General features: G+C 22.0%; 1 protein-coding gene across 1 annotated transcript; it reads right to left on the reverse strand.

Annotated features, from left to right (window-relative positions):
* Window positions 1-24,843: 24,843 nt before the first annotated feature.
* LOC133667587 (uncharacterized) lies at window positions 24,844-27,430 on the reverse strand. The gene is made up of 4 exons (XM_062086849.1): window positions 27,385-27,430; window positions 25,430-25,910; window positions 25,129-25,314; window positions 24,844-25,045 (listed from the first exon to the last, which is right to left on the reverse strand). Exons 1-4 carry the CDS (start codon window positions 27,428-27,430, stop codon window positions 24,844-24,846), a joined length of 915 nt encoding a protein of 304 aa, XP_061942833.1.
* Window positions 27,431-27,932: the final 502 nt, after the last annotated feature.

The raw sequence follows: 27,932 nt of genomic DNA on the forward strand, positions 1-27,932 counted from the left end.
TAGGACGGGCGAACCAATCTGACCGGACTGCGCGTACGATAGGATTATCAAATCGATGTGATTCGGGTATTCTTTTTTTTAATTTCTCAAAAATAACTTGTATGTTATAACTTGTATGTTTTTTTTAAAATTAAATATTTAATTTAAATTATTAAATTAAATTAAATATTTATTGTTAAATTATGTTAACTTTTGAGAGTTTTAGTTTTGAGAAAAAAAAACTATTTCACGTTAATTAATTTATTCAATTCCAAAACACTATCCTAACATCACATATACAATGTTCAAAATTTGAATGGTACCGCATTCAATTGTACGTTGTGTATAATCCGGGAAATTCGATTTTTATGCTTTTCCTCGCATAATCCGTAAGTGATGATGTTCTATTCCGAGCTTGTGAACATCTGCTTGAAACATCTTGGATCGAAAGGATTGATCGCATTCCATCTAAATATCCGCCTCACCTTCATTGGAAAAAGAAGAAATTTTCGTTGTAAATGGCCAAGGTAACCATTTTTTTTCGGTTTCATGAAATCATGAATCTTCTTTCTTGTGAATTCATTTCAAGGTTCTTATCGAGAATATAATCTTAAGCTGCTGCTTAAATGAAGTGAAAATTAGGTAAGTACTACCATCTGAATGTTCGAGAAGATAAAGGACGTTTCTCTTGATGTAATTCACACAGACGATTTGAGATAGAACGACACGCTGACTTCGATCGGAAGTCATGCCGTAGATTGATAATCAATATATTTTTTTTATATTTTGCATTTAGTTGTCTATTTTTTTCTTTTTTTGTTTTCTCCTATGTTTAAGATCAAAGTTAGAAATCAAAATTTATTTTTAAGGATTTCATATTAGCTATTATATGATATATTGTTACTATTTTATAATGTGATCAATAGATTTTTTTTATTGATACCCTTGATTTATATGATCATATATGATTTGATTAAGTTATATTTTATCATGTATGCTTTATCATGTACGTAATTGTTTCTTTATTTCGTTATTTTGATATTTGTTTTTTGCATTTTAAAAATTATCATTTATTTATAGTATGATTGTGTTTATCTTACATATTATAATGCATCATCGGAGTATTAAAGTAAGTCATACAATAATTTTAATCTCAATAGTAACTAATTATTAACACTGATTATTAACATATTTCAATTTTCCTGCATGAAAAATCCAAATTACTCTTCTTTAATTTCAATTGCAAAATAACTTCGCTTAAATTCAATCGTTTGTCTCATGATTAATGATTCCGTTGAATGAATATAATTGTATTTAAAAATTGATAATTGTTGCTCTATTTGCGAATGATTGTTAAATTATTAATAATAATTATTAACAGAAAATTGTTACAACTGTTATATTACGATATAAAATAAGCAAAATAATATTCTAGTAATATAGAATATTATATATATTATATATAGAATATATATAATTAACATACATATATATAATTACATATTATATATAATTAATATATATAATTACATATATATAATACATCTCAAATATAACATTTGTTTTTTAAAGAAATTCCAAAATCCTTTATAATTATCTTAGGATTGCGTTAAATTATTTCTTTTGCGATTCTATTTCGAATCCAAACTTTTATATATAACTTCTCAGTATATAATTATAACTGAGTAAGTATATATATATATATATCTTTAGAATTGTGATAAGTATAAAAAGCATATGACACATATTTCGAGATCGTCTGGGTATGCTATGATGAAAGAGAAAAAATAATATTTTTGAATTCATATTATATAAAATTTTATTTGTTATAATTAGTTTTTCAATATGAATAACAATTTTTGAAGATAGACATGTTTCGCGATGTTATCTTTATAAATTGATTTATAAATTTTTATAAATCATATAAATCTGTTTTCGCAATTTTCTCTTTTAAATAAATTCTTATACTTTATATCTAATATATTGTATATACTAATAATATATCTAATACTCATAATAGTATTCATAATAGTATTCATAATAGTAGTCATAAGACTAGAGATTAAAAAGTTGATTGTAACGTATAGTCATGGAATTCTATAATACTATAATGTAAAAAAATTAAGAAATATATTTTTTCTAACAAACACGATTTATGATTAAATGAACAACTTAAATAGTGATGGAGTAACTTTCGAAATTTCATTTCGAAAATTTTAAAAGTTCTTTTAATAGTTTTCAAAAAGCTAGGAAATGAATGTCATAAACAGTCAAAATCCCAATATTTTTTTCCCAATAATCTCTTTATTATAGTAAAATATAATAATCATAAATCATGATTTTAGAAGTAATAATCTTGAAAAATTTTGTCTAAAGCTTCAATAAAGTCCATGAACTTTTTTGTATTAATTGTATTAATTGTATTATTTCTATTAATATAATAATATGAGTCATTATATTACCAAAAAACTGAAAAAGAAATTAAAATTTTAAATGAATCAAATTAAAAATTCATTTAACTTACTATAGTTGATAACTATTGTAACAATATATATATAAATTATGAAGTATGATATTCAAAAATATTCGAATATATTCTCTTTAATATATTTAAAAATTAAAATTAAAAATCTCTTTAAAAATTAAAAATCAAAATATGTATTGTTGTATAATATAGTTAAAATATAATTTTTCGAATAGTAATATTTTAACATACAATCAATAATAATAAAAAAAGAAAAAAAGACATATTGTGATTAATCGGATCAAATTTCCAAAACATGATTGTTATATTCGAATATATAAATAAATTATTATTAGTCGATCAGAGCTCAATAACATTTCCTTTGTTTACGAAATCTACTTATTGTCTAAAAAAAATTTTATCATTTTTTGTTGTTATCATTTCATTATGTAAATTTACATAATTTAAAAAAGATTTATTTTAAACAAGGTACATATATTACTGTTAGACATTGAATAGTACAGGATGATGCTGCGAGCGTTTTCTTTGTATATTCATTAGAAACAATTTGATGTGATTGGAATGTTAAATTTATGATGATCAAAATTAACATTTTTTTATTGCATCATACAGTATTTATCACAAGCAATAAAAATTTCGAAAAATTATGCATCGCAAATTTTTTATCGCAAAAATAATCTTATCTTTAATTAAATTAACTTTATTTAAAATGTTTGTTTAAAGATTATCACTTTTTTTTAAAAAAAATATTTATTTACTAAATAATTCTTTTTTTACAAGTTGCATATTATAAAATGATTCATTTATTGAATGTTTATTTACAAAATGATATTTTTTAAGATATTAAGTATTTTTTTTTAAGATATTTAAGATATTAAATTAATTATTTTCTCAAATTCAAGCTACTATTGATACAGAAAACTTTCGCTCATGAGATATATTACAAAAAGATTGTAATGCAAAATTCATAACAGATTTATCTTCAGTTGTTAAACAGTTTCGAGATTATATTATATCAGAAAATAGATCAATTAAAATATTAAAATAAACAAAATAAGAAAAAACAAAATATCATTTATGAATCGTGCTTATTTTTTAAAAAATTTAAGCAATATTAATCATTGGATTAGAATCCATGAGGAAAATCTATGACTATATAAAATTCAATATGTTGAAGTATTTCAGTCTAATGTTTATATCGTTTGTCGATTTTGACATTAAATGTTAAGCAAATTGCAAAGAAATCCCTAATCATTAATTTATTTCTATTTTTAAAAATCTAAAGTTGTATATTATTTTATCAATCTTAATATAATAATTAATGTTACATTAGAGAATTTTTATAACTATACAGACAATAATTCAATTTCGTTTGATTGACAAAGATAAAAGTATCTCGTACATATCAGATGAAAGTATAAAAAAAACAATTCTTCATAGAACGGTAGCTATTATTTTACGATCACGCTCAACTTTTGTTATGTACACAATATTTATGTATACAATATTTATTTTCAATTCCAATATTTACTAATAATATTAAAAATTAAAACCAATAAACTGTTATTATATTCTTCACTGTTATTATATTCTTAGTATTTATTTTATAAAAATATATCTTAAGAAATGATATGTAATTTTGCAAAATTGAAATTTAAAATAATCGAATTTTAATCATATCATTATACCAAACATAACAAATGACGATAAACAATGCTATAATTAAAATCTATAAAAAGATATCTATAAATCATGTCAAAGTTCATTCTACCACAATTTTTCATATTACTTAAAAGATAGAGTTTAATTCCATAAGGTTTAAGCAGAAAATGTTAAAAGAAAAATGAATAATAAATCATGTTACAAACTGCTATTACTACACACTAGTAATTAATATAATAAACATATTTCCAAGATGCATTACATCAATACTATATCATGAAACAAAAGTAAACAAAAAAAGATAATCATAATTTCAATCATATTAAACGCAAATAATACACAATTATTCTATTCTTAATAATTGAATTTGTTTCTGGAGTGTATTATCAATACTTTTATTACACTATTACTATGGATTTAAAGGATACTTAGATTAATTTTTAAATTAGTTTCTCGTGAATTGAAACAGAAAATGAAAAACAAATTTCATCACACTATTACTATGAATTTAAAGGATACTTAGATTAGTTGTTAAATTAGTTTCTCGTGGATGGAAACAGAAAATGAAAGACAAATTTCATCAATATATTAAATAATAATAAATTGCCATAAAGCAGGTTATAATCAATAACTTTCTGTAAGATAGATACTACTAATACAAAAAGGGACTCTTTTTCTTTTCACTCTAGTTTCACTTTCTCCATCTAAAAATCTATTTTGTGCATTATTTAAAAGTGATTGCAATTTTTTTATTTTTGGTGATCTTGATTTCACAAAAGATAGTGATATCGTTTATCTTTCTTGTACTGATATCAAGAAATTTTGCAGGACACTTGTGTACAGATTTATCCAACTATTTCAATATATTTTGAACGTTCTGGGGATTCAGATAAAGACCACGTTTTGCAGAGTCATGTAGGTTTCTTCTTCCTAAAGAGATCAGGAAAAAATGATAAATCAGACTGGCTTCGTAGTTTTGCGCTTCGTAAAAAAGCTTTGTTGGAATACCTATTTTGAATCTACGTTAAAAATTGAATTTGCTCGAAATTAATCAGATCTAATGAACATATTGAGCCACTGAATATTAATTGATACAAAAATTAATAATGTATAATTTATCTTTATATATATTTTTTTAAATTTTTAATTATAGTAATAATTTTTTCCATTATAATTTAATTTTTTGCTTTTGTTTGTTATTAATGTAAAAGCTATAAATGCTATAAATATCAATAGTAATTTCATTTACTATTTACATCAGTAGATATTTTATGTAAGAATTTTTCGTGGTTATAAAATTCTAATTTAATTTTTTAATTTAATTTCTTGAATTTAAATGTTATTGTTGTAAAAATTAATAAAAACGAAAGATGCCGATATTAATTTTACTTTTAATTTATTTAATAAATTTTTCATTAAAAGAAAGAAATGAAAAGTTCTTTTAAGTTTATAAAATTTTAACCTAACTTTTCTAACTTAAATTTTTAAATTTATAAAAATATTACTGATTTCAAATTTTTTGTTTTAACAGAATATGTTAGCTTCGATCCATTTCTGAACCTATGGTATGTAGTAATAAAATTCATTTATTACAAAGTTAATAAATGTTTATTGTAAAACGATCAAAAGCAAAATTCGTATGCTAATGAAGGTTCACATTTATCATTAAATTAACAATATTCGAGATTACAAGTTCAAAAGAATTCTAAAAATTAAAAGGTTCCTAAAATTTTGCCAGTTCAGACGTTCATAAAGTTCTGAAGAGTAAAAAAGTTCGAAAAATTCTGAAGTTCAAAAAATTCTCTCAAAACACTCATGCCTACTCTAAAGCTCTTTCCATGCTTATCTCGCGAGATCGCGAATCTTTAATGGGATATACAAATGATCAATAACATTGTGGATCAGCTTTCCGATTGAGCGATATCTCTAATCTAAGAAAAATTCCTAAAATAAAACTAAGAAATTACGCTACCAACAGAATCCGTTGTTTCCCAGAAAACTAAAGAGTACTTGGAATAATTCAAGGATGATAACTTGGATAACTCAAGGATGATGCTGATTATCATTGAATTGGCAGGAAAATATCGTCTCAAATCTCAAGACCACGTTGGCATTCCAACCACTAAATTATTTCTAACAAATATACCAAAGCTAATTTTGGTTTCTCTAAATTCTTTTCTCAAAAATTGCATTATATTCGCAGTATCACCTTCGATCATCTATTGAATGTCTGAAAAAATATACTTATAAACAATATTTATAGCATTTATATATAGAATAAATATTTTGTTAAAATTTATATTTATTAAAGAAAAAATAAAGATTTTAATATTTTTTAATCTTTTTTTTTTTAAAGAAGAAGGGGGAGAACAAATTTTCAGGAATCTAAAGAAAATGAAATTTTCTGAGATCTTTCGATTCTCATTTATTCAATTTTTATATAAATTCATTATTTAATCTTTAAATAAATAATAATCATATATTAAATATCATCGAAATTAAAGATACGATTGATACTATTTTTTAGAAAATTTATTGGTTGGCTGGATTTTTACATGATTTGTACGAATTTCAATACATAATTTTTTATATGATTCTTTTGATATAATACTGATGATCAAGATTTTCCATTTTTATATAAATTGAATTTGATTTCGGTTCACTTAATTTTTATTCAATTCTTTTTGTTAAAATATATCACTATAGTACAATCTGAAATATTTTTTAATATATTTTTTGTTGAATGATAATAGTCGTAATGAATGGATTTTAAAAGAAGATATTTATAGAAAATTTATAGATGATTTAATAATTGCTGTCTTTAATAATTTTTTTATTCTTAAATGCGATACAAAAAACTAATATTTAATGAATTGCATGATTAATTTTTAAAAAAAGAGATATTACAATTTTTATAAAAAAAATTTTTTCTCCTTAATTAAAATGTTTAATCTAATATTTCTTTTTTTTCAAGATATTATTGCAAGAATCTAGAAAAATCTTTAAAAAAACATTATAAAAAAAATTGAAATATAAGTTTTTATATTTTTAAATGTTAGATATGATTTTTTAACTAACAAAGAAAGACACATGTCGAGTTAATTTTGATTTTTATAAATCATTTAATTCTAATGATGATATTTTCCCGTATACATATTTCCACGATCGGTTTCTCTTATTTTTTTCCAATATTATAGTTTTGCATTTGCTTTCGATCCGTCATGGATAAGTTGATACATACGCAATATATCCGATCCAACAACGTATCACATTGTATCATGTTCAACGTGAATATCGCCGATATCATTGTTTTCTCGTGGATATGAAATACTAATGATCGCAAAAATATTCATCATAAAAAGAAAGGAGAAAGAAAAATTGTAAACAACTCGGCATAATAATAAATCATTCTTAAACGATTCTAACAAAAAGATAGAAATATCATTAATTATTTTTATTATTATTATTATTTTTATTTTTATTATCATTAATTATTTTTAATTAATTAATTATTTTTAATATGAAGAAATCTAAACCTGATATATTTCCTTTGGATTAATATATAATATGTAATATTACGATTATATGTATACTGCTTGTAGCCAAATACATTAAAAATAGTAATATTTTCAGAATTAAAGAGAATTAATATATTTCTCATTTTATTTATCCAATTTTTTTTATCAAATTAATGAGAAAATATTACGGAATTGATATAAACAATTTGATAGAAATAAAAATAAATTTAAAAAATGTATTTTAATAATGAAATTGTTTTAAATTATTTATGATATTTTAGTTATTAATAGAATCAAAATGACGCAAGAAAAATTAGAATTAAAAATTATTTTCATCATCCACAATCTATTTTATTTTCCATCAAGTTGATATATTTTAAGAAAATGTTATTAGATTTAAATTTTTTTAGATTATTTTTATGTGATCATGTTCCGATTGATATTAAATTAAAATAAAAGCATTGTTAAATTTATTGGCATAATTAATCATCCATTTTATAAATTACAAGTATTGTTAATATTATCAAAAAAGAATTTCGATGATTTGTTATCTTATAATTTTCAATAATATGACAAAAATCATATAATTGTATAATTATATAATAATATCGATATCTCTTATTTTATCTTATAATTATAATTTTGATATACCAAAAATTATTATTTCTTTGGATACAACTAAAAAAAGAGAAAAACATAATTTAATGATATAATTTAAAATTTCCTTGCTAAAAAAAGTAATTAAAAAGATTAAAAATAAAAAACTTTTCTTAATAATTTGTTATATTATTAATAAATAAATTTAAATTAAAAAAATAAACATCGAAATAATAAAATTTATATTAATATTAATATTATTATGAAAATTTATTTAAAAAACAGTCGTTTAAATTATGATATATAATATAATATAATATAATATAATATATCTAAAATATTAAAACATATTGCTATTTAAACAGAATTAAATTAGTTGTAAGTCATGATTTATTATATGTAAAATATAAATCTTTTGTAACAGTAAAATTTAATTTATCATAATGTCATTCCATATTAGAATTAATAAAATTTATTAAATATCTTATATAATTCTCTACATTAATACAACTATGATCATATTAAAACAATTTTCTAATGATATTGTGTATTTTGTTATATTTCAATGTGCTGAGTATGAATACGCAAACTTTTTTTTCAAAATCTACAGTTTTCAAAAGAATCAATTTTTAAAAATTGCAATTTTTTATTTTTGAAATTATTTTGCATTTTTATAATAATAATTATTCATTTTTTCCTAAGGGAAAAAATGATTTTATGAATTTTCTCGAACGAAACGATATAAGTAGATAGTTATCGCAATTATAAGATTAAATAATGATCAAAAGTTAAAGAATCTCGAAAATAGACTCATTTTTCTGATATTTTTCAGTTTGTTTTATATGTCTGTATATCACAAACAAATTGATCATATAATTGTTCAATTTTTTTTTTGTTTCTTTCGATGGAATTATTAATTCTTCGCCATTTATATCTAAATACGCTCATTCAATTATTTTATAATTCAACGTCAATCATTTGCACATTATTAAACATATTATTAAACATTATTCAAGATTCATTGGAATATATCCTTGATTGGAAATTTTCCTTTTTATATTTTTATGACAATTATCGTTATCATCCTTTTTTTTTATATTCATTTTATTTGATCAATCAATTCGTTATTTTTTTCAAACTTATTAAGGAAACGTATCACAAAACAGAAAATAAATTGTATTAGATATAAATATTAGATATAATATTTGTTATTATATTAGATATAATTTGAATTTTCAATCTAAAGAAAATTACAATTGAATTTGATAGAAATAAAAAATATAAATTTAATTTGATATAGTAAGATAGGAATTCGATTTAACATGAACTAATAAATAAAAATAGGAAACAATAGGAAACAGATTAAAAGAAACATTAAAAATAAATAAAATGCAACAATTTTTAAATTTTCTTCGAAATTTTTTTACTTTACATTTTTATAATGTCAAAATCAATATAAATTTAATATTATATAATATAAAAATTTGTAAATTTTATATTTTTATATTTTAATGGAAAAAGTATGATTTTATTTTTATATACAATTAAATACACATTAAAGAAAGAATAATAATCTCATAATTTATAAATGAAATTCATTAATTTATGTATAATAAATGTAATAGTAAATAGTAAATAGTAAATGTAAAATTTTCTATTAATCTATTATCGAAAAAATGATTTCAAAAAGTTCTTCGGGAAATAAAATATATGTATATTAAAATTTTACTTTATTCCAACAACAATGAATTTATTCGTTATTTTGGAAAAATCACAGACAATCATGGAATAATTTTGAGTCATTTCAAGAAACCTTTGTGATATAAAAGAAATGATTTGCTTTCATATCATGATGCATCGGTCAAAATTATTGTTTTTAATCGGCACTGCTGTTCTATAAGAAGTTGTTTCGAAAAAAATATTCGTTTTATCTAGCATTAAGAAACTTTGAGGTGATTCGTGATATCCTATATTAAAAACATAGATATATCACTAGATACTTTCAAAATCTGTTGATGCAATTGCTATTTACAATATTTATGTGGTAACGAACGATATATCTAATATATAAGATCATTTAGATTTATGCACCGAAAGCGCTATATATTCCACGAAACATTACTATAAGACAAATTTTTGTGTGTATTTATAGAATTATATTTCTCCGAAATGAAAAGTTTTAATTTTTGAAGATATTTTTACATCTAATTTATCATGATTTTTAGACTAAATATGTCCTATATTTTGGAAGATATTGATTATTATTATTATTATTATTATTATTATAATATCTCAAATCAACAGTAAAGTATTGTAATGGTGAATTAAAGAAATATACCTTGTGCTTGTGATCTTGTGATAACTAAGTTACTTTTGCATTAAAGACTTATTTAAAATCGAAATGTTATGTTTTTGAATACAGAATTTCAATTTTATTATAATTGATTTATTCAATAAATCACTTTTTATCTAAATTCTCTGATAGAAATTTCATTGTATATAAATATTATAGTTAAAATTAATCCATTTAATAATCAATAATCTATAAATAAAAAATTTCAAAATTTTGAAAGAAAATTGGTGACATCGTTCAATAATAAATCTCAATTTTAATTAATTAATTAATTTCTAATTTTAAATTAATAATTAAAAATAATAATTTATTTTTATAAATTTTATAAATAATATATATTGTATTGAGAAATAAATATTCTTCTTTTATCTATAATTTATTTATAACATAATATATAGGTGTTTACAGGCGTTGTTTCGTTTCAATTTTGGACTTGTTCGTATTTCTTACGTTGCTATATATGTTTCATTTGTAATAACCTAGATAAATAAAATCAAGAAATAAAATCAAATTGCAAATTAATTGTTATTTTTAATTTCTTAAAAATTCAACAAATAAAATACAATTATATCAAAAATACTTTATTTAAAACGTATATTTGTAATGTAATTCTAATATAATTCTAATTTTCAAGAATATTATTTATGAATTATTTCAATTTTTTTTAATATCGTATTACTTATAAATTATTTTTCAAAATTTGTTTTGAAATATTCCAAAGTTCAATACGAGTTCTAGAATAAATATATTTCAAGTATTGAAAAATTATTACTTTTGATTGAAAGTTAAGAATCTATAGAACAAAACATGATATTAAAATTGGTTTGTAAGTATATATTGAACTATGAAATATATATTTGAAGATCTTACTTTTAACCATTTCTACAATAATTTTTCAGAAAATCCTTAATTTTGTATTATCTATGAAACCACTTATATTTGTATTTTCTTTATTTTATCGAATATTTCTAGAAACAATCACATTTGGTATATCTTTCGCAAATATATGCATACATGCATACATATTCTATGTAATTATTGAATGATTACAAATGTCAAAGTAAGTAAGTAACATCAAGAATCTAACACCAAGCAGCGTAATTGAAATATTATTAAATATTAATTGTTCCAATTAATTGTTCACGATAACGTAACCATATATTCCGATCTAAAAATATATAATAATAAAATTAATTTTATTACAAAGTTCTATTTTAAAACGATCAAGAGCGAAGTTTGTATAATAAGGTTTAAGTTTATCGCTGAATTCACAAGATTCTATTCGTTCGAGAATTACGAAGTTCAAAAATTCGAGAAATTGAGATGTATGTAAACAATTTTTTCTATTTTTTCTTCTATTAAATAAAGGTTGCTATAGAAAGGTTTGGATCTATCATTTAAATATCATAGATAAGATATCGCATTTGAAATAACATTTGAAAATATTTTAAAATTTAATATAAAACAAACATATCATATTTGTTTTATAATTAATATTTTAATGATAAATCTGTTATCTGTTCCTCTATTATTATATATGTGTAATATAATATTATATTAATATTATACATATACAATGATATATATATATATATTATATAATATTATATAATACATAATTATGCATATGTATATTATATTTTTATTATATACTATTTATGTTTACAAAAAGAACTTCGACTATTCGAATTGATTATTATGAGTTATCCATTACTAATTCAAACAACAAGATGAGTAATTTAAATTAGCGTATTTTATAATGTTTAAGCTCCAAGATACATATCATATCATATTTAAAATTTTTCTTTATTAAATAAATATTTTTTTATGTAATATTTAAATTATTAGTTATTTGATTTCTAGTTATTTTATAATATGTTCACAAATTTGGTAAATACTTCCTAACCGATTATTTGAAAATCTATATATTTGAATGGATTTCTTTCCTAGTTAATTCGCATAATCGATATTTTATTGTAATCTTCAAGGCGGAAATGAATCATTATTTGATATTTGATGCTATCATCAAATAAATATTGAGTAAATATTAGACTGAATATTTATGCAAATTTTATATATCAAAATATATATAAAATATAAACAAAATTTATTGAAAATAATATATTATTAGAATATAATATGATATAACATACAATAGTATATAATATTTATTACTATTACTTATAATTTACATTATAATATGTAATAATAATATTTTTCGTTTCAATTATTAATTAATATCTTTTATATAATTTTAAATAGATTAATTTATATGTTGAAAATTTTCTCTCAACATCACAAGCTTTTATTTTGAATGAATATTCAATATTTGAATCAATTAATTAAAGTATTATTAAATATTATTTAAATAAATATATTTAAATTTATTTAATATACAAAAATATAATACATATATTTATAGATATAATACAGATTTATAATAAAATACATTTAGATAATATTTCGAATTTTAAATTATATATTATATTATAATTTATATTATAATTTTATGTATTATAATATCTATAAATTAATATATATATATATATATATATATATATATATATATATATATATTTATTACACATTTTTATTGCAAATATATACAAGTATCATTTTCAAATATTTTCAATTTCAGATTTTATAATTTTTTATAATCGCATCTTCTCATTTAATTTCGCTATTAATGAAACTAACTTTTAAATTCACTTAAATTTCATTTTACTATCAACAATCTTATGCAACTGAATATTGTATGATAATATTTTATTAAAAATAATATAATTTTGTATGATATCAACTTCGTATGTGTAAATAATTTTTATAAATGAATGTGCGTACATACATGTGTGTTATCATTCACAATAATATCATGCGAAAATATGATAATCCAGTAAAATTTTCTAACTTATAATAATAATTAAATAAGTATTAAAAATTATTATTTAATTGTATTAAAAAATACGTATTATACGTAAAAAATACGCAAAATAAAAAATATATTTTTAGAATTCTAATCATAATGTAAATTCATATCTTGATCTCATTGATTTATAAAATATGATTGATTTCATATTTTATCTATTAAAATTCATATTTGTATAAACATCCGCAGTCTAGTAATATACTTTACAAACAAAATTTAATAAAATAATTTATTCAGTAATATAAATAATAGTGATTTATAGATCATTATTATTTATATTATATATTAGATCAAATAACGGATGTTACGTTGATCTTGTGGTGCGACTGTCACAGAGTTTTTGAAATTTATCAATTCGAAGATTTATTTTCAAATACTTAGAAAATTGTCAATTTTAAATTGGAAAATTTTCTAATTCATAAATCAGCAATATGTCACTATAAGATCAAACGAAGTGAGTCCTGAATTTTGGTAATTATTCTTTGGTAATTCCTTGGTAATTTCCAGATGCCCGGACTTGACTCGGCGGAAAACCTATTGCTAAACAATTATATATCGTTGGCTAACCTTGTATATTCCTTTTTCAAAATATATTCCACAGTAATATTTCGTTGAATAAACTTGTTCAATGAATTTGATTCGTTTTTATTTCTTTAATTTTGAGTAGTCCTTTCAGTTATTAGAAAAATCTTAGTCACTCCACGTGTTAAATCAAATCTTTATAAGCCAATTTCAAAAGATCTATGGGAATAAGGAATTAACATTATATATATAAATTAATTGTTTAATTATTTATGATTTTCAAAATTATTTATATCGATATCATACTTTAATATTGAAAAATATTTTAAAGTTTCAAAAAATTTATTCACGATTGATAATTATATATGATATTCTTTGAATTTATTTAAATTAAAGAACAAATTCAATAGCAATATTCTTAAAGCCATTTCTCTCATCATAAATTTAATAATCTAAAACTAAATAATAATAAAAAAAATTCATTTATAAATATGCAAAGTTAAGTGAAGATAAAACATAATATACATCACATCCGAAAAATTGATTTAGAAATTAGATAATACAGACATGAAACTAAATGGATTTGCAGAATATATTTAAAATTCTCATAAAAATAAATAATGAATATAATAGAATAATTAATAATTTCGTAAAATTGAATGAGAATTGTTTTACTTATAATAAGTTTTCTATCTATTAAATATTAAAATATTTAAAAACGATAATAACATATAATTCTAAACATTTTGCAATATATAATTTACAATATATTTTTAAATATTTTTATCTAATTTTCAAAACAATTAATATACAATAATATACAACCGTATATAATTATTGTTTATGTTGTTGCAATGTTTTCCTATCAATGTCATGATAATGTATTAAAATATCTTAAATATTTGATATTTATATTTATTTACATTAAAGCTTATTTCATTGATTTTGATGATCTTGAATCTTGAATCTTGTTATCATGATCAACATTATAAATAACTTTTCTTTATATATGAATAAATTTAAAATCTCAATTTTATAATGATTCGATATTTTTAAGATAATAAAGATTCAAATTGTTTGAAACATGTAAGCAGTAAAAAAAATTAAAAAAGATAGTAATAGAGTGGTAACTGATAAATGAAGAACATTTTGTTACTATTTATCGGTATACATTCCAAATCCATAAAATCCAAATTTTATACATATAAAATGTATAAAACGTAAGTATTATATGTACATAAAAAATATTTCTTTCTTTATATAATAAAACAATTTAGTTAATATTTTTGTTAATTATTTAGAATAAAAGATTCTCGTTTATACAATAATTCTAATTTCAATAATTCTTGGATATGTCATAAAGACGAAAATTTTGAATTTTCTTATAGCATATAATTATGGCTCGACATAGTTTTCGGTTTTTAGAATACGTTTGCTAAAAACATTATGCTACTATTTACATGTTCATATATTCATAACTATTTATAATTAGTAAATTGGATGTTGCAAATATTTTTATAGAAAATAGATTTACGAAAGAAATTTATTTCGTGATTCAAAAATATATTTTTTATTTTGCATATTTAACATATTGTAAATTATATTGTACATTTTTTTCATATTGTGCGTATTTTTTGCATTTATTTCATGTATTAATAATATAATAATTTTTATTTATCTATTTAACTATTATTAAATAACTGTTTCGCTTAAAAATTTAATCATATTATAAATCATAACATACATATATATAAATATTGATATATATAAGAAATTTTAAATATATGTTAAATATCAGTATATTTACTTTCGTCGAGAAGCTTTACTACGCAAGTGACATTGCAATACGATACTGCCGTGCACCCAGCTGAGTATCTCGCTCTTTCACCGTCTCGTTCTATCTAATAAAAAACTTAAAATGCTTAACTCGTTAATTGAGATGAATAATTAATAATTTGGTAAAATTGAATGAGAATTGTTTCATTTTACTTATGATAAGTTTTCTATTTATTAAATATTAAAATATTTAAAAACGATATATAACATATAATTCTAAACATTTTACAATATATAATTCTAAACATTTTGGTAATTTTTCGATTTCTTTTGATTTACCTAATTTTCAAAACAATTAATATTCAATAATATACAACCGTATGTAGTTGTTGTTTATGTTATTGCATATATATATATTGATATTTATAAAAAATATAAATATATGTTAAATATCAGTATATTTACTTTCATCGAGAAGCTTTGCTACGCAAGTGACATTGTAATGCGATACTGCAGGGCACCCAGCTGAGTATTCTCGCTCTTTCATCGTTTTAATATCTCTAAAATCCATTTTTCACAGGTGTCATTTTTATTAACACCTTATATTTTATATATATCTAATATAAAATATATATAATATATTTGAATCAACAATTAGAAATTATTAATAAACAAGTTATTAACAAAAAATTCATATGTTCATATATTCATAACTATTTATAATTATTGAATTGGATCGTGCAAATATTTTTATATGTGTATATTTACATGTATATTATACATAAAGATTTCCATATTTTCTTTTTTGAAATTTCAAATTAAAATTATCTAATATTTAAAATGGAAAAAAATATCTGGATTATAATAAAATATTTATTCGTTGATAATTTGTTACATTTAAAATAATGTTTATTATATTTAAAAAATTGTTAATTAATTATTAGTATTCTAAGATGTTTAAGAACTTCACAAAACTTTTTTTAGGTATTATTAATTTTTTTGTTCTCAGAATATAAAACTTTGAAAAAGATAAAATATTAGAGAATAAAATATTAAAATATTTTATTAGATTCTTTTCCATGCAATAAATTCTAAAAAAGAAATGATTTTTCAATAAATAAGTTTTGAATAAATTTGAGTAATTCGAGCTAAAAATTTGAACTAAAGTTAAAATCATGGTTTGATTTATAATTATGTAGATTATAAATTGCTAAACCCATATATTTCCGAACGTATAAGCGTGAAAATAAATAAAGAGAAAGCAAATATCGACTATTTCACAATTTCATACATTTTACCGTTACATTTATAATCTTAGATTTATTTCATTGCTTCTTATAATTACAATAAGTTATAATAAGTTATAATAGGTTATAATTTTCCCTATTTTCTCTTTTTCTATCTGTTATTTAAGGAAATCAAAAAGAATATTTTTTGATGAGATTGTGTGAACTGATCGTGAATAAAACACATCTGCATCTTTCCGTTTCGTTTATACAAGTTGCAAGAATTTGAACTTGATCAATCATTTTTCTTTTTTTTTTTTATTTAGTTTTCTTCTAACTAATTCGAATTCCGATAACGATTCAATCCATATACAATTATGATCAATTCAATACTGAAGTCTATTGTTTTCTTTTGGCAACGAAAGTAAGAACCTAGCAATAATCGCTTAGATATTACGAAATCTTTATTTTTTCTTTTTTTAAATATGGATCCCGTTATATTTTTCCTGTACACAGACATCTTGCGCAATCGATCGTGATGTCTTGGTTTCTTGTTGCAGCCCACTTGTTTATCTTTAGCAATCGATCAGCTCCTGAAAGTTATTCAATTTATTTATATAACTTGAAGAACGATAAGTGACGCAATAATCATACTTTTCTCATTCGAAGGACCCTTATGAACATCTTCGTGTGTATTGATTGCATCAAGTTTTTTAAAATCATATACATATAAGATCATCTTGAGAGCATGTTATCGAGACAGCATTAGAGAATTGATCTGCATTGATGAAATGATCTCTGATATCAAACGATACGGTGCAAAATTATGATTTTTTAATGATTCGTAAATATTTATATTATTAAGATTATATCAAAATTATCTTTTTATTTTTATTATCTTACAGTATATAAGATTATCTTACAGTATATAAAGAATTATTTCTGTTTAAATATGAAGAAGTAATGATATTGAAGATTGATTATATTTTATTTGATTATGATTGATCATTATGAGATATTTTCGTTAAATTAAGAATATTTTTTTGTTAATTTTTAAATATTTGTGAGAAAAAATTTTTAATTAAAAATCGAATAATTAAACTTTTTTTATAATTTTAACGTTGACATTAATTATGAAAATCATCATCATTAATTATAAAAAAATTTAATTATAAAATTATATTTGCATATAAATATAAATAGATATTCTATTTATCAATATTATTTTACTTCATCTAATATTGTAATAAGAAATAAAAAAAAGATAAAATAAAGAATTATTTTTTATATCGTTTTTATACATATTTTATTACTATTTCATATAGCAAGAAATATTTTCATTGATTCACATTAATTTTTATTGTTATTATTATTTTATCAAATATCATAATATAATATTATAACACACACATACACACGCTATAAAATATTATTATCATTTTTAATAATCTTGTTCAATATAATACTATTCTCTATAAATATTAAAAAATATTTTGATCATATTGATTTGATAAATATCTTTATAAATATATCTTTATAAAATAAAATAAATCAATTCTCTTGAATTAAAATGACGAAAAATTTCATTTGAATTCTCTTTTCGATGGCAAAGATATTTCGAAATTCATAAAATTCATCGACATAAAACGGGTCGCGTAGATTTATTAAGAAACAATAGCAGCTTACTAATCTCTTGGCAACTTGACTCACGATTTTGCAAAATGAGTCGTGTAACGGATAGAAGTTGATTATATTTAGTCAAACATACGCAGGTATAATCTACGCAAGCATACACTTAATGTGTATAGAACAAAACAGTCTGCATTTTATCTTTGCGATCTCTTAACGTCTCAAACGGTATTCATAGTTAACGTGAAAACACAAATATTGAAAAATTTTTCAAAAATTGAATTTCGTAATTTAATATGGAATAAAAGAATTTTAAATTACAGAAATTAATTTATGAATAAAAAATATTTTGTTTATGATATTAAAATAAAAAAGAAAAAAGAAAGATGAATTGAATTCGTAAAATTGAAAGATGAATAAAAATATTTTCAATATTATCAAATATTTTCAATATTTTTTAAAATGGCTATTAAATGAAATAAAAAAAATAGAGAATATAAACTATATACAAAAATAAAAAGAAATTTACATATATCGATAAAATGAAAATTAAAATTAGAAATAGAATTATGTTAACAGAGAAAACACTTTTAAAAAAATTTAGTAGTTTCATTTTTAAAAAATTTGTAATAATAAAAAGTTATAATAAACATGATAATCAAATTGTCGTTATTATTTTAATATCAAATATGTTATTATTGTTCTATTTACATTTCATGAAACAAAGATCTACAATATTTTTCTAAAATATTAAGTAATTATCACTGCAATCTTTATTTTTTCTTATTAATATATAATAAAATTAAATAATAATCGTAATAAATTATAGTTTTTATTTATATTCCAGAATAGCTTACTTAATATAGCAATTAAAATTACTTCAAAGAAAGAGAATAATTTTGTAACTAAGTTGATTCAAATGTCTAAATCTTAATATTAATCATTAATAATAATTTTCATAATTTCATATAAAAAATACGAACACGATTATTTATCTCATATTACGAAAATATTTATTACATCAAAAAAAAAAATCAAAATTTCTTGATGAAGTTTATTATAATATGTAGTTATAAATTTTGTTTTAAGATAAAGAAGAAAATCGTCTTCAATCATTTTGCAATAATTCGTGTAATTCATAAATTATAGGCAGTCGAATAAATGATCATTTAACTAATAATAACTATATGAATGAATACATAATGATATTGTCAACTAGAATATAATACTGCAAAATGATATATACTAATTAATGAATTCACCGCATTGCATAAATAAATCCTTAGCAATCTTGCTGCTGAATAAACATTAAACAATTGATAGTTATAATCGACAGGATAGTCAGAAATACGCAAAATATGTAATCAATTTCTTTGGAAAAACTGAAGAAATCAAGACTAATCAAAAACGCGAAAAACGAGTATAAGATGCAAGTATGAGATTTCTATGTTTCGCATGAAATTGACAATAAGATAAAATCGCGGGGTTACTAAAGAAAAAAATATAATAAATGCAATTATTTTTGATAATAATAATAGATAGCGATAAATTATAATTATATTGCAAAACTTAAATAACAATAATAAAAGGAATATTATAGAATTTATGTTCGTAATCGAATTTTATGAAATGTAATAGGAAACTTTTCCAAACTTTTACTAATAAGAAATGGAAGAGATTAAAAAAAATTATTTTTAAATATTATATATTTGATTTGAAACATTTTTAATCAATAGTTTAAAAAATTTTAAACTAAAACAGAAACAAAATTTTTTTTTTCTTCAAAGTTATCGACTATTAGTATGTTTAATTATTTTATTTCTACTATTTCTCAATAAATCGATAAAAAGATAGAAATTAAACTCACTAGAGATATTAAATATATGAAATTTGTAAAGATATCAAAAGATATATTGAAAAAAATCAAAGTTTTGAAATCATGTTCGCGAGCATTCATTGCTCGCAAGATTTATAAACAGTTTACTCTTTTCTGCTATTATTGCTGGCAGATGTTTATTAAGCCTAAACAAAGAATGATGTTATCTGAAAAAACATTTTTGAAAATTTAGTCACATTTATAATTGTATATTTTGACACACTTCAGCCTGGTTAGACCAAAGCCCGATTCCAAAGATGATATTCCAAACACGATTGACTCAACGTAACCAATATTATTTTATTTCGAAAAATTTTCCTCTAATTTGGGGATATCGCGAGTCAAATATTGATCGCGATATTATTGGTTATTGTGCATACGGACAAACTAAGATCTTCTCAATTGAAGAGAGACATAAGCTTCACTTGAAATAGAGTCTCATTTTCTGACTGCCGAATATAATAATGAGAAAGTTAGATTATCGTCGATTACCATCATACACATATTTATATATCGGATATTGTGAAAGACTTGGCTCTCTTATGTATCGCATTTGTAATCGTACTAATACAATCCACTCATCGTGACAAAAATGCATCAATGATAACCAGTTTTTATATAACATAACCAAATAAGTCGAAAGAGCATTCGACACATATATAAATGTGCACTTAATAATCCATTACAATTTTATTATTATTATGTGCGGGCGCGAGCACATCACAAATCATAAATTTTAGGATCCTTTTAGAATCTTTCTTTAAGAATTTATATATTTTCAGAAATTTTCTATCAAACAAAATTTTAATATTTGTTAAAAATTTCAACATCGTTATGATATTTCAATATCTCTACGATATAAGTTATTGACTATCAAAAATTTTATAAAATTTATTCATTTCTAAAGCATTATTATTTATGATTACTGATAATTCGTTTGAAAAATTAAATTTCTATAAATTTTAATATCCTATCAATGTGAAAATTTATTATAATATTATAGAATAATAATTAATAATCATAAATTATTATATAACAAAATTAAAATGAAACTTTTATAATTGAATCGAGATTAATATAATTTGATATTTTTCTTTATATTTCAAATTTTTTCAATTTGTTTTCAAAATAATTTAGTTGTCACAATTATCGTTTCTCATTTATCTAACAAAACTTATTTTCTAGAATTATTTTATCTTGATACTTTTCTTTGTATATTTTAAAATATTTAAAGTATGAATATGTTAAAATTATTATAAATATATATATATTTATAATAAATTATTATAATATATATATTTATAATTATAATATATTTCTATCTTTTCTTTGTTTTAGTTTCTAATACTATATCCAAAAAATTATCTTTTTGCATATATTGTATGCTATGCACAGAAAAAGATGCAAACATGCAAAAAATCGATAACTAATAAGTCACCATCGATCGAAATATTGACAAAGTGCAATCTATACAATTGATATTTTGCTATCGTTTACGAGAACTATTTATTATATAAACTATCATATGATGGTATTATAATATCAATATTTTTTCGCTTAATTAATAATTAATCGCCTTTTGGTCTTCTTCAAATGAATTGATAGATTTGTATAATAAAAAAAATAGTAATTCATGATAATAATTTTATATTTTTAATTATTTGTCTCGTCCATAATATAATAACGAATTATCCGCTAAAAATGCGCGCAATAGTGACATTTTATTATCATAATTGCACGTAGTATTGATTGAACTTTGCATTGTTTCGAACTATTTTCATTTCATTTGAATCGTTTAGAAACATTTAGATTATTGAATTTTTAAACAAGGTAATATTTTTCTCTTAAAATTAAAATTTCAAGTTGTTACTTAAACGCAAAAGATAATATTATTATATTATATATATTATTATATTGTAGAGTAGAATAGAATCTGGAGATTTATTCTATAATATATATATTAATATATATTTATTCTATAATATATATTTTTTAAAGAAAAAAATTTATAATAATTTTACATTAAAATATAAATAATTTTAATACAATATAATATATGAATAAATCTAAATATCGTTTGATAATAAAATTACAATGCGATTGGAAACTTTTACGATTGCTATATAAATTTGATAACGATTCAATATTCAAATAATATCGAAACATAAAAATTAAAATATTTTTTAATATAACAAATATTAGAATATGTCCTATGTAAGTTCTAAAAATAGATCATTTTTATGAAAAATTATCTGATTAATAAATTTATTTTGAAATTAATGTTTTTTTTTATTTTTCACAATTTCGAATTCATTTTTACGCAATTTTTATAAATAAATATTTAGAAAATATATAAAGATCAAATTTGTTTTCTTAAATTATGAATTTTTTAATATAATCAATATTATAATTATTGAATTATTTATTAAAAGATTATTTTAAAATACAGTAATATTAATAAAATATATAGTATACTTATAATTCGTATTTTTTATAAAAAATTCAAGTATGAAATCTTGGATTCTTTATATTCGGAAAGTGTATTAGACTGCACTTTTTAATTGCACTTTTTTTTTTTGCTTGTGATTTATGTTTAAGTTAATTATACATAGACCAATATCAAATTTATACCACGATGCATCATTTCATTTTTAAATACTCGATTTTGTTTTTTTTATTTGTTATATAATTTTTTTTTCATTCGAGAATGGAGATAAATTATTAATAAATAACATTAATAAATAATATTATCTTGATGAAGATACTTGTTTCTCTTTTTAGTATTGATCGTAATAATTCGATTTATTGTAATTCATTAGAAAGATATATCAAAGATTGGGAGATATGTATATGAATTTTATGCTATTTTTATACTAAGATTCAAAATTTTTTTATTATTATTTAAATTTTTTATTTTTTTATTATTTTTTATTATATATTTCAGTTCATAAGATTTATTTTTTATTTTTTCTGTTTTTTTTATTATTATATAAATTTGTCGAGCAGTGAAAACAATAAATAAAAATGTACGGGTTTAACTGAATGAATATATTTGATTATACATAATTGTGCATATCTATTTACAAAACAGTGAAAATATGCGTATCGAAGAAAAACAAATAGGTACCAACTATAATATAGTGGTATTGCTAGCAACATTAATAAAATAATAAAAGCACAAATAAAATTTCAATGAACTTTAAATTTTATAACACCCACAAATAACGCCCACTAAAAAAAAAATGAACTGAAATTTATTTAGTGTATGTATGTTTATTATGTTTGAGTGTCATATTTCCATGTGCCCATTATGTCTTCGATATTCTTGATATTCAGTCGATTTCTCTGTATTTGAAATACTGTTCTTCTCAGGATTTCGTCAGAAGATCTATCTCTGCTGATCCTCCGATGCTATATGTTGCAGAAGAAACTTCTTTTTCTTGAATTTGTCTCGTATGAAGTTATAGCGTACATCAATATGCTTATTTCTTCGATGAAATTCTGGGTTTTTAATAAGTTTGATTGCGCTTAAGTTATCCACGTAAAGAGTCGTTGTAAGATTTTTGAACATAGCTAGATCATTGATTAGACTTTTGATCTCTTTCATTAACTATTATGTATTCGGTTTCAGTAATCGATAAAACTATTGTTCGTTGTCGTTTTGACCTTCAAGCAATTGCAGAATCGCCTAGTTTTAATATAAAACCAGTAATGGACTTCCTAGTTTCAATATCTCCAGTTTAAATTGCATCACTGAATGCTTTAATATGATTATTCTGTTTGGTTGAAAAATGAATATCATATTTTGTTGTTTCCTTTAGATACTTGAAAATTCTCTTTACTGCGTTCCAATGAATTTTGTTAGGTTTTTCCAAATATTGACTGGCTTTGTTTACTATAAATATAATATCTGGTCTAGTGCCCATTGACAAATACATTAAACTTCCTATCGCTTGCCGAGAAGACGGAATTCTGATTTTTCTTTGTATCCATTTTTTATGCGCCTCCACGCACAATTAATGGTTTTAATCTGTTGGGATTGCTACTGCATTAGCATTAACATTTATCCGAAATCGTTGCAAAATTTTCTTAGTGTAAGTATCCTGATGCAAAAATATGAATCCATCTGCCAATCGCTCAATCTGTAATCCCAGATATGGATCTATCTCATTGGATGTTACTTCAAATTTCTTACAGAGTTCAGCTAACAAATTTTTTTACAGACAATTGATTCATTGCACTAATTAGTCCATCATCGATATAGATCGCTAGAATCAATCGGTCCCGATTGTTTTCATTTGTAAATATGCAAATCAGCACTGGTGAACGTGAGATCATGCTTCTTCAATACCGCTGTAAAACGATGATTCCAACATCTTGTCTGTTTTAGACTATATAAACTACGATTCAACTTGTAAACATGATCAGTTCCATTTTTGTATTCCTTCGGTTGCTGCATGTAGATGATCTCATCGATTTCTCCTGAAGAAAACTTCCTGATTCAATTACTTGAATATATTTTCCATCGCCTATTTTAATATTTTCTACTGTACTAAATTTTTTATATGATGAGAATCACTTGCGACAATTTGACATGTTTTCAGCCGCACTCGAATCCATGTGCCATGAATCACTGAATATTTCTAAATTATATTTTGCAGACATTGCTCCAATAAGTGCTTCTCCTTTCTTTTCTGTGTATTTTTCGTTTGGTGTTGCTGCTTTTCGCTTTCTACATCCAATTTGGTGTTTCTGCTTCGCTTTCCTTGATCCAATGATATCCTGGTTTATAGCAATAATGACACACGCCTGGTCTAACGTTGCTTTCTTTGAAATTTTTCTTATATTGATTATTATTATTATTATATTTATTATATTGCTTATTGGCAATAAAAGCAATATTCTCTGCTCTTTCTTCGGTTTCTGTCCATGTTTCCTCAATGGTAAATCTTGAAATAAGATTTGTGAGAGTTTTCTCGCTGGGTTGAGTTGATTCCCACGCACTAATAAAGTATTTGAATGACGGAGGTAATGTCATGAGTATTTTACTAATAATCATTTGGTTTGGAATTTTCTCACCCAGAGTTTGCAGCCGATGTGCAAGATTCTCGAGCTTTACGATATGGGTAGCGATATCATTACCTGGTTCCTTTTGGTAACTATAGCATTGTTGCAGCAGCATATGTACACTAGTACACTCGGATTTTTGCTCGTAAACAGACTCCAGGTGTTTACACATATCTTTAGCTGTTTCACAATTGATAATATGCAAAATTCGTTTCTCATCCAACGATGTAACAATTATGCGTTGGGCTGTACTATCAAGTTTTATCCAGGCTGCGCGTGCTCTGCTAGTACGAACTGCTGGGAAGAACTAATTCATCTGTAACTGTTTCCCATACACCGCAGGATTTCAATGTAACGCGCACTTGAAATTTCCATGAAGCCCAATCAGCTTATTTATTATTATATTTATTAATATGGACGCTTTCATACTCCATCACGATTAGGTTATATTTCACGTTTACTCAAAGCCGGATAACTAACCCACGTGTTTTTTATTTAATTGTACTTTTTTAAATTATTTATTGTTTCTTTCGTAACCTGAGCCCATAACCTGTTGGCAGGGCAGTAAAAACAATAAATATAAAAATACAAGTTTTGCTGAAGGAATATTTTAATTATACGTGATTATACGTGATTGCGCGTAACTGTTTACAAAACAACTGATCTATACGTATGTAAGAAAAAACAAATAGCTGCCAATTATGAAGTAATGGCATTGCTAGCAACACTAAATGATAAAACCATAAATAAAATTTCAGTGAACTTTAAATTCTTTAACACTTTTCTTTCTTATCTCTCAAATTCTTTTTCAAATTGCTACTACCATATTGCATTTCCTTCATTTTTTCAATGCTTCTAAATGCGTAGAAATACACATGTTAACGAAAATATCATTAAATTTATATTTATTTTCGCTCATAAATTTATCTTCAATTTTTTTCCATTTGTTCAATTACATATCGTTTAATATCATTTAATATCATTTTCAAACTTCTATCTAATTTCACCAATTTAATTTCGCCAATTTCTATTATTGTCTATATATTGAATGTATGTTAAATATATAAAAATATATCATACAGATATATTGTGTGGTAAAATTGTAGATTCTAAATTGAGTCGTTGAATCCAAATATAATCTATTTCCACCTAAACTTTCAATTGTTAATGTATCATCTCGAAACATGTCTATCTTCATTATCCGTAGTATTGAGATCTAAAATTTTATTTAAATAAAATGAATATTTCATAAAAAATTAATACCAATCTTCTTACCAATGCTTATTATTTTATCTTGTTTATCCTGTTACATGTTACGTTAATGTCTTTTGATATGCTTAAATCATTTTGATCTGAATTAATATTCGGAACTAAATTCTTCTGACAATTTTGTATCTTATTTGGAAAATGCACAAATGAAACGTAAAAAACATAAAAATATATCATAGCATATAATACTTGTCGTAGAGTAACCAGCTATAATCGAACATAAAGAGCAATGTTTCCTGCTTGCAACGAGCGGAGGAAACAATATGTATCTCTGTTATCTTCGGAGATACAATTGTTTCAATGTTGCAAGATATTCTAAAATTTCCACTTTTATTCGACCATAGCATATGAACCGCTTATAGAAAAGTAATCAGCTAAAATAATGTGCAATATTTCGTGCTTGAATGAGCCAAGAAAATTCTTATATATATTTCTTCTATATATATATTTACTATTGTATTTACTTCTTATATATATTTTATAGTCGGTTCAATAGTACCCAAATCTAAAAATTCTAAAATTTCCTCTTCTTCATACGCTTTCATTATGTACACCTTAACGTGTAATAATCAATAAAATTGCGTTTTGGTTTGTATATATTCTTTTTGTTTAGATACATGTGTATGTGTGTGTGTGTGGGTGGGTGTGTGCATCTGTATTTTTCTGGCTTAGCTAATTCCGCTTTGATTTCGTTGATAGTAACGATGTCTCACAGATACATTGAATTCCGACACGAAAATTAGGTTTTTATCAAAATTATAGCTTTTCGGCGTAAAAAATGCTGCTACAACGATTTTCGATTCGAAGTAAACAGAAATACAACATGGTACAAAAACGAGCAAAACTATGTCAAATTCTGTCTAGGAATATTGATTTTGATTGAAATTGTAAATTTCGAAAAGCGATATTATGGAGAATTGTCCATTGAAAATGATCCAAGAAACGTTATCCAACACAAAACGCCCAGTTACAACAAATTATAGAACGAAGAATTGATTACGGTAAGTCACGCAGCTTTTGTACATGAAAATTGAGAATGACGATTTC

This window comes from Apis cerana, unplaced genomic scaffold (genome assembly GCF_029169275.1).
Source record: "Apis cerana isolate GH-2021 unplaced genomic scaffold, AcerK_1.0 Chr0_AcerK, whole genome shotgun sequence".
Classification (NCBI taxonomy): Eukaryota; Metazoa; Arthropoda; class Insecta; order Hymenoptera; family Apidae; genus Apis; species Apis cerana.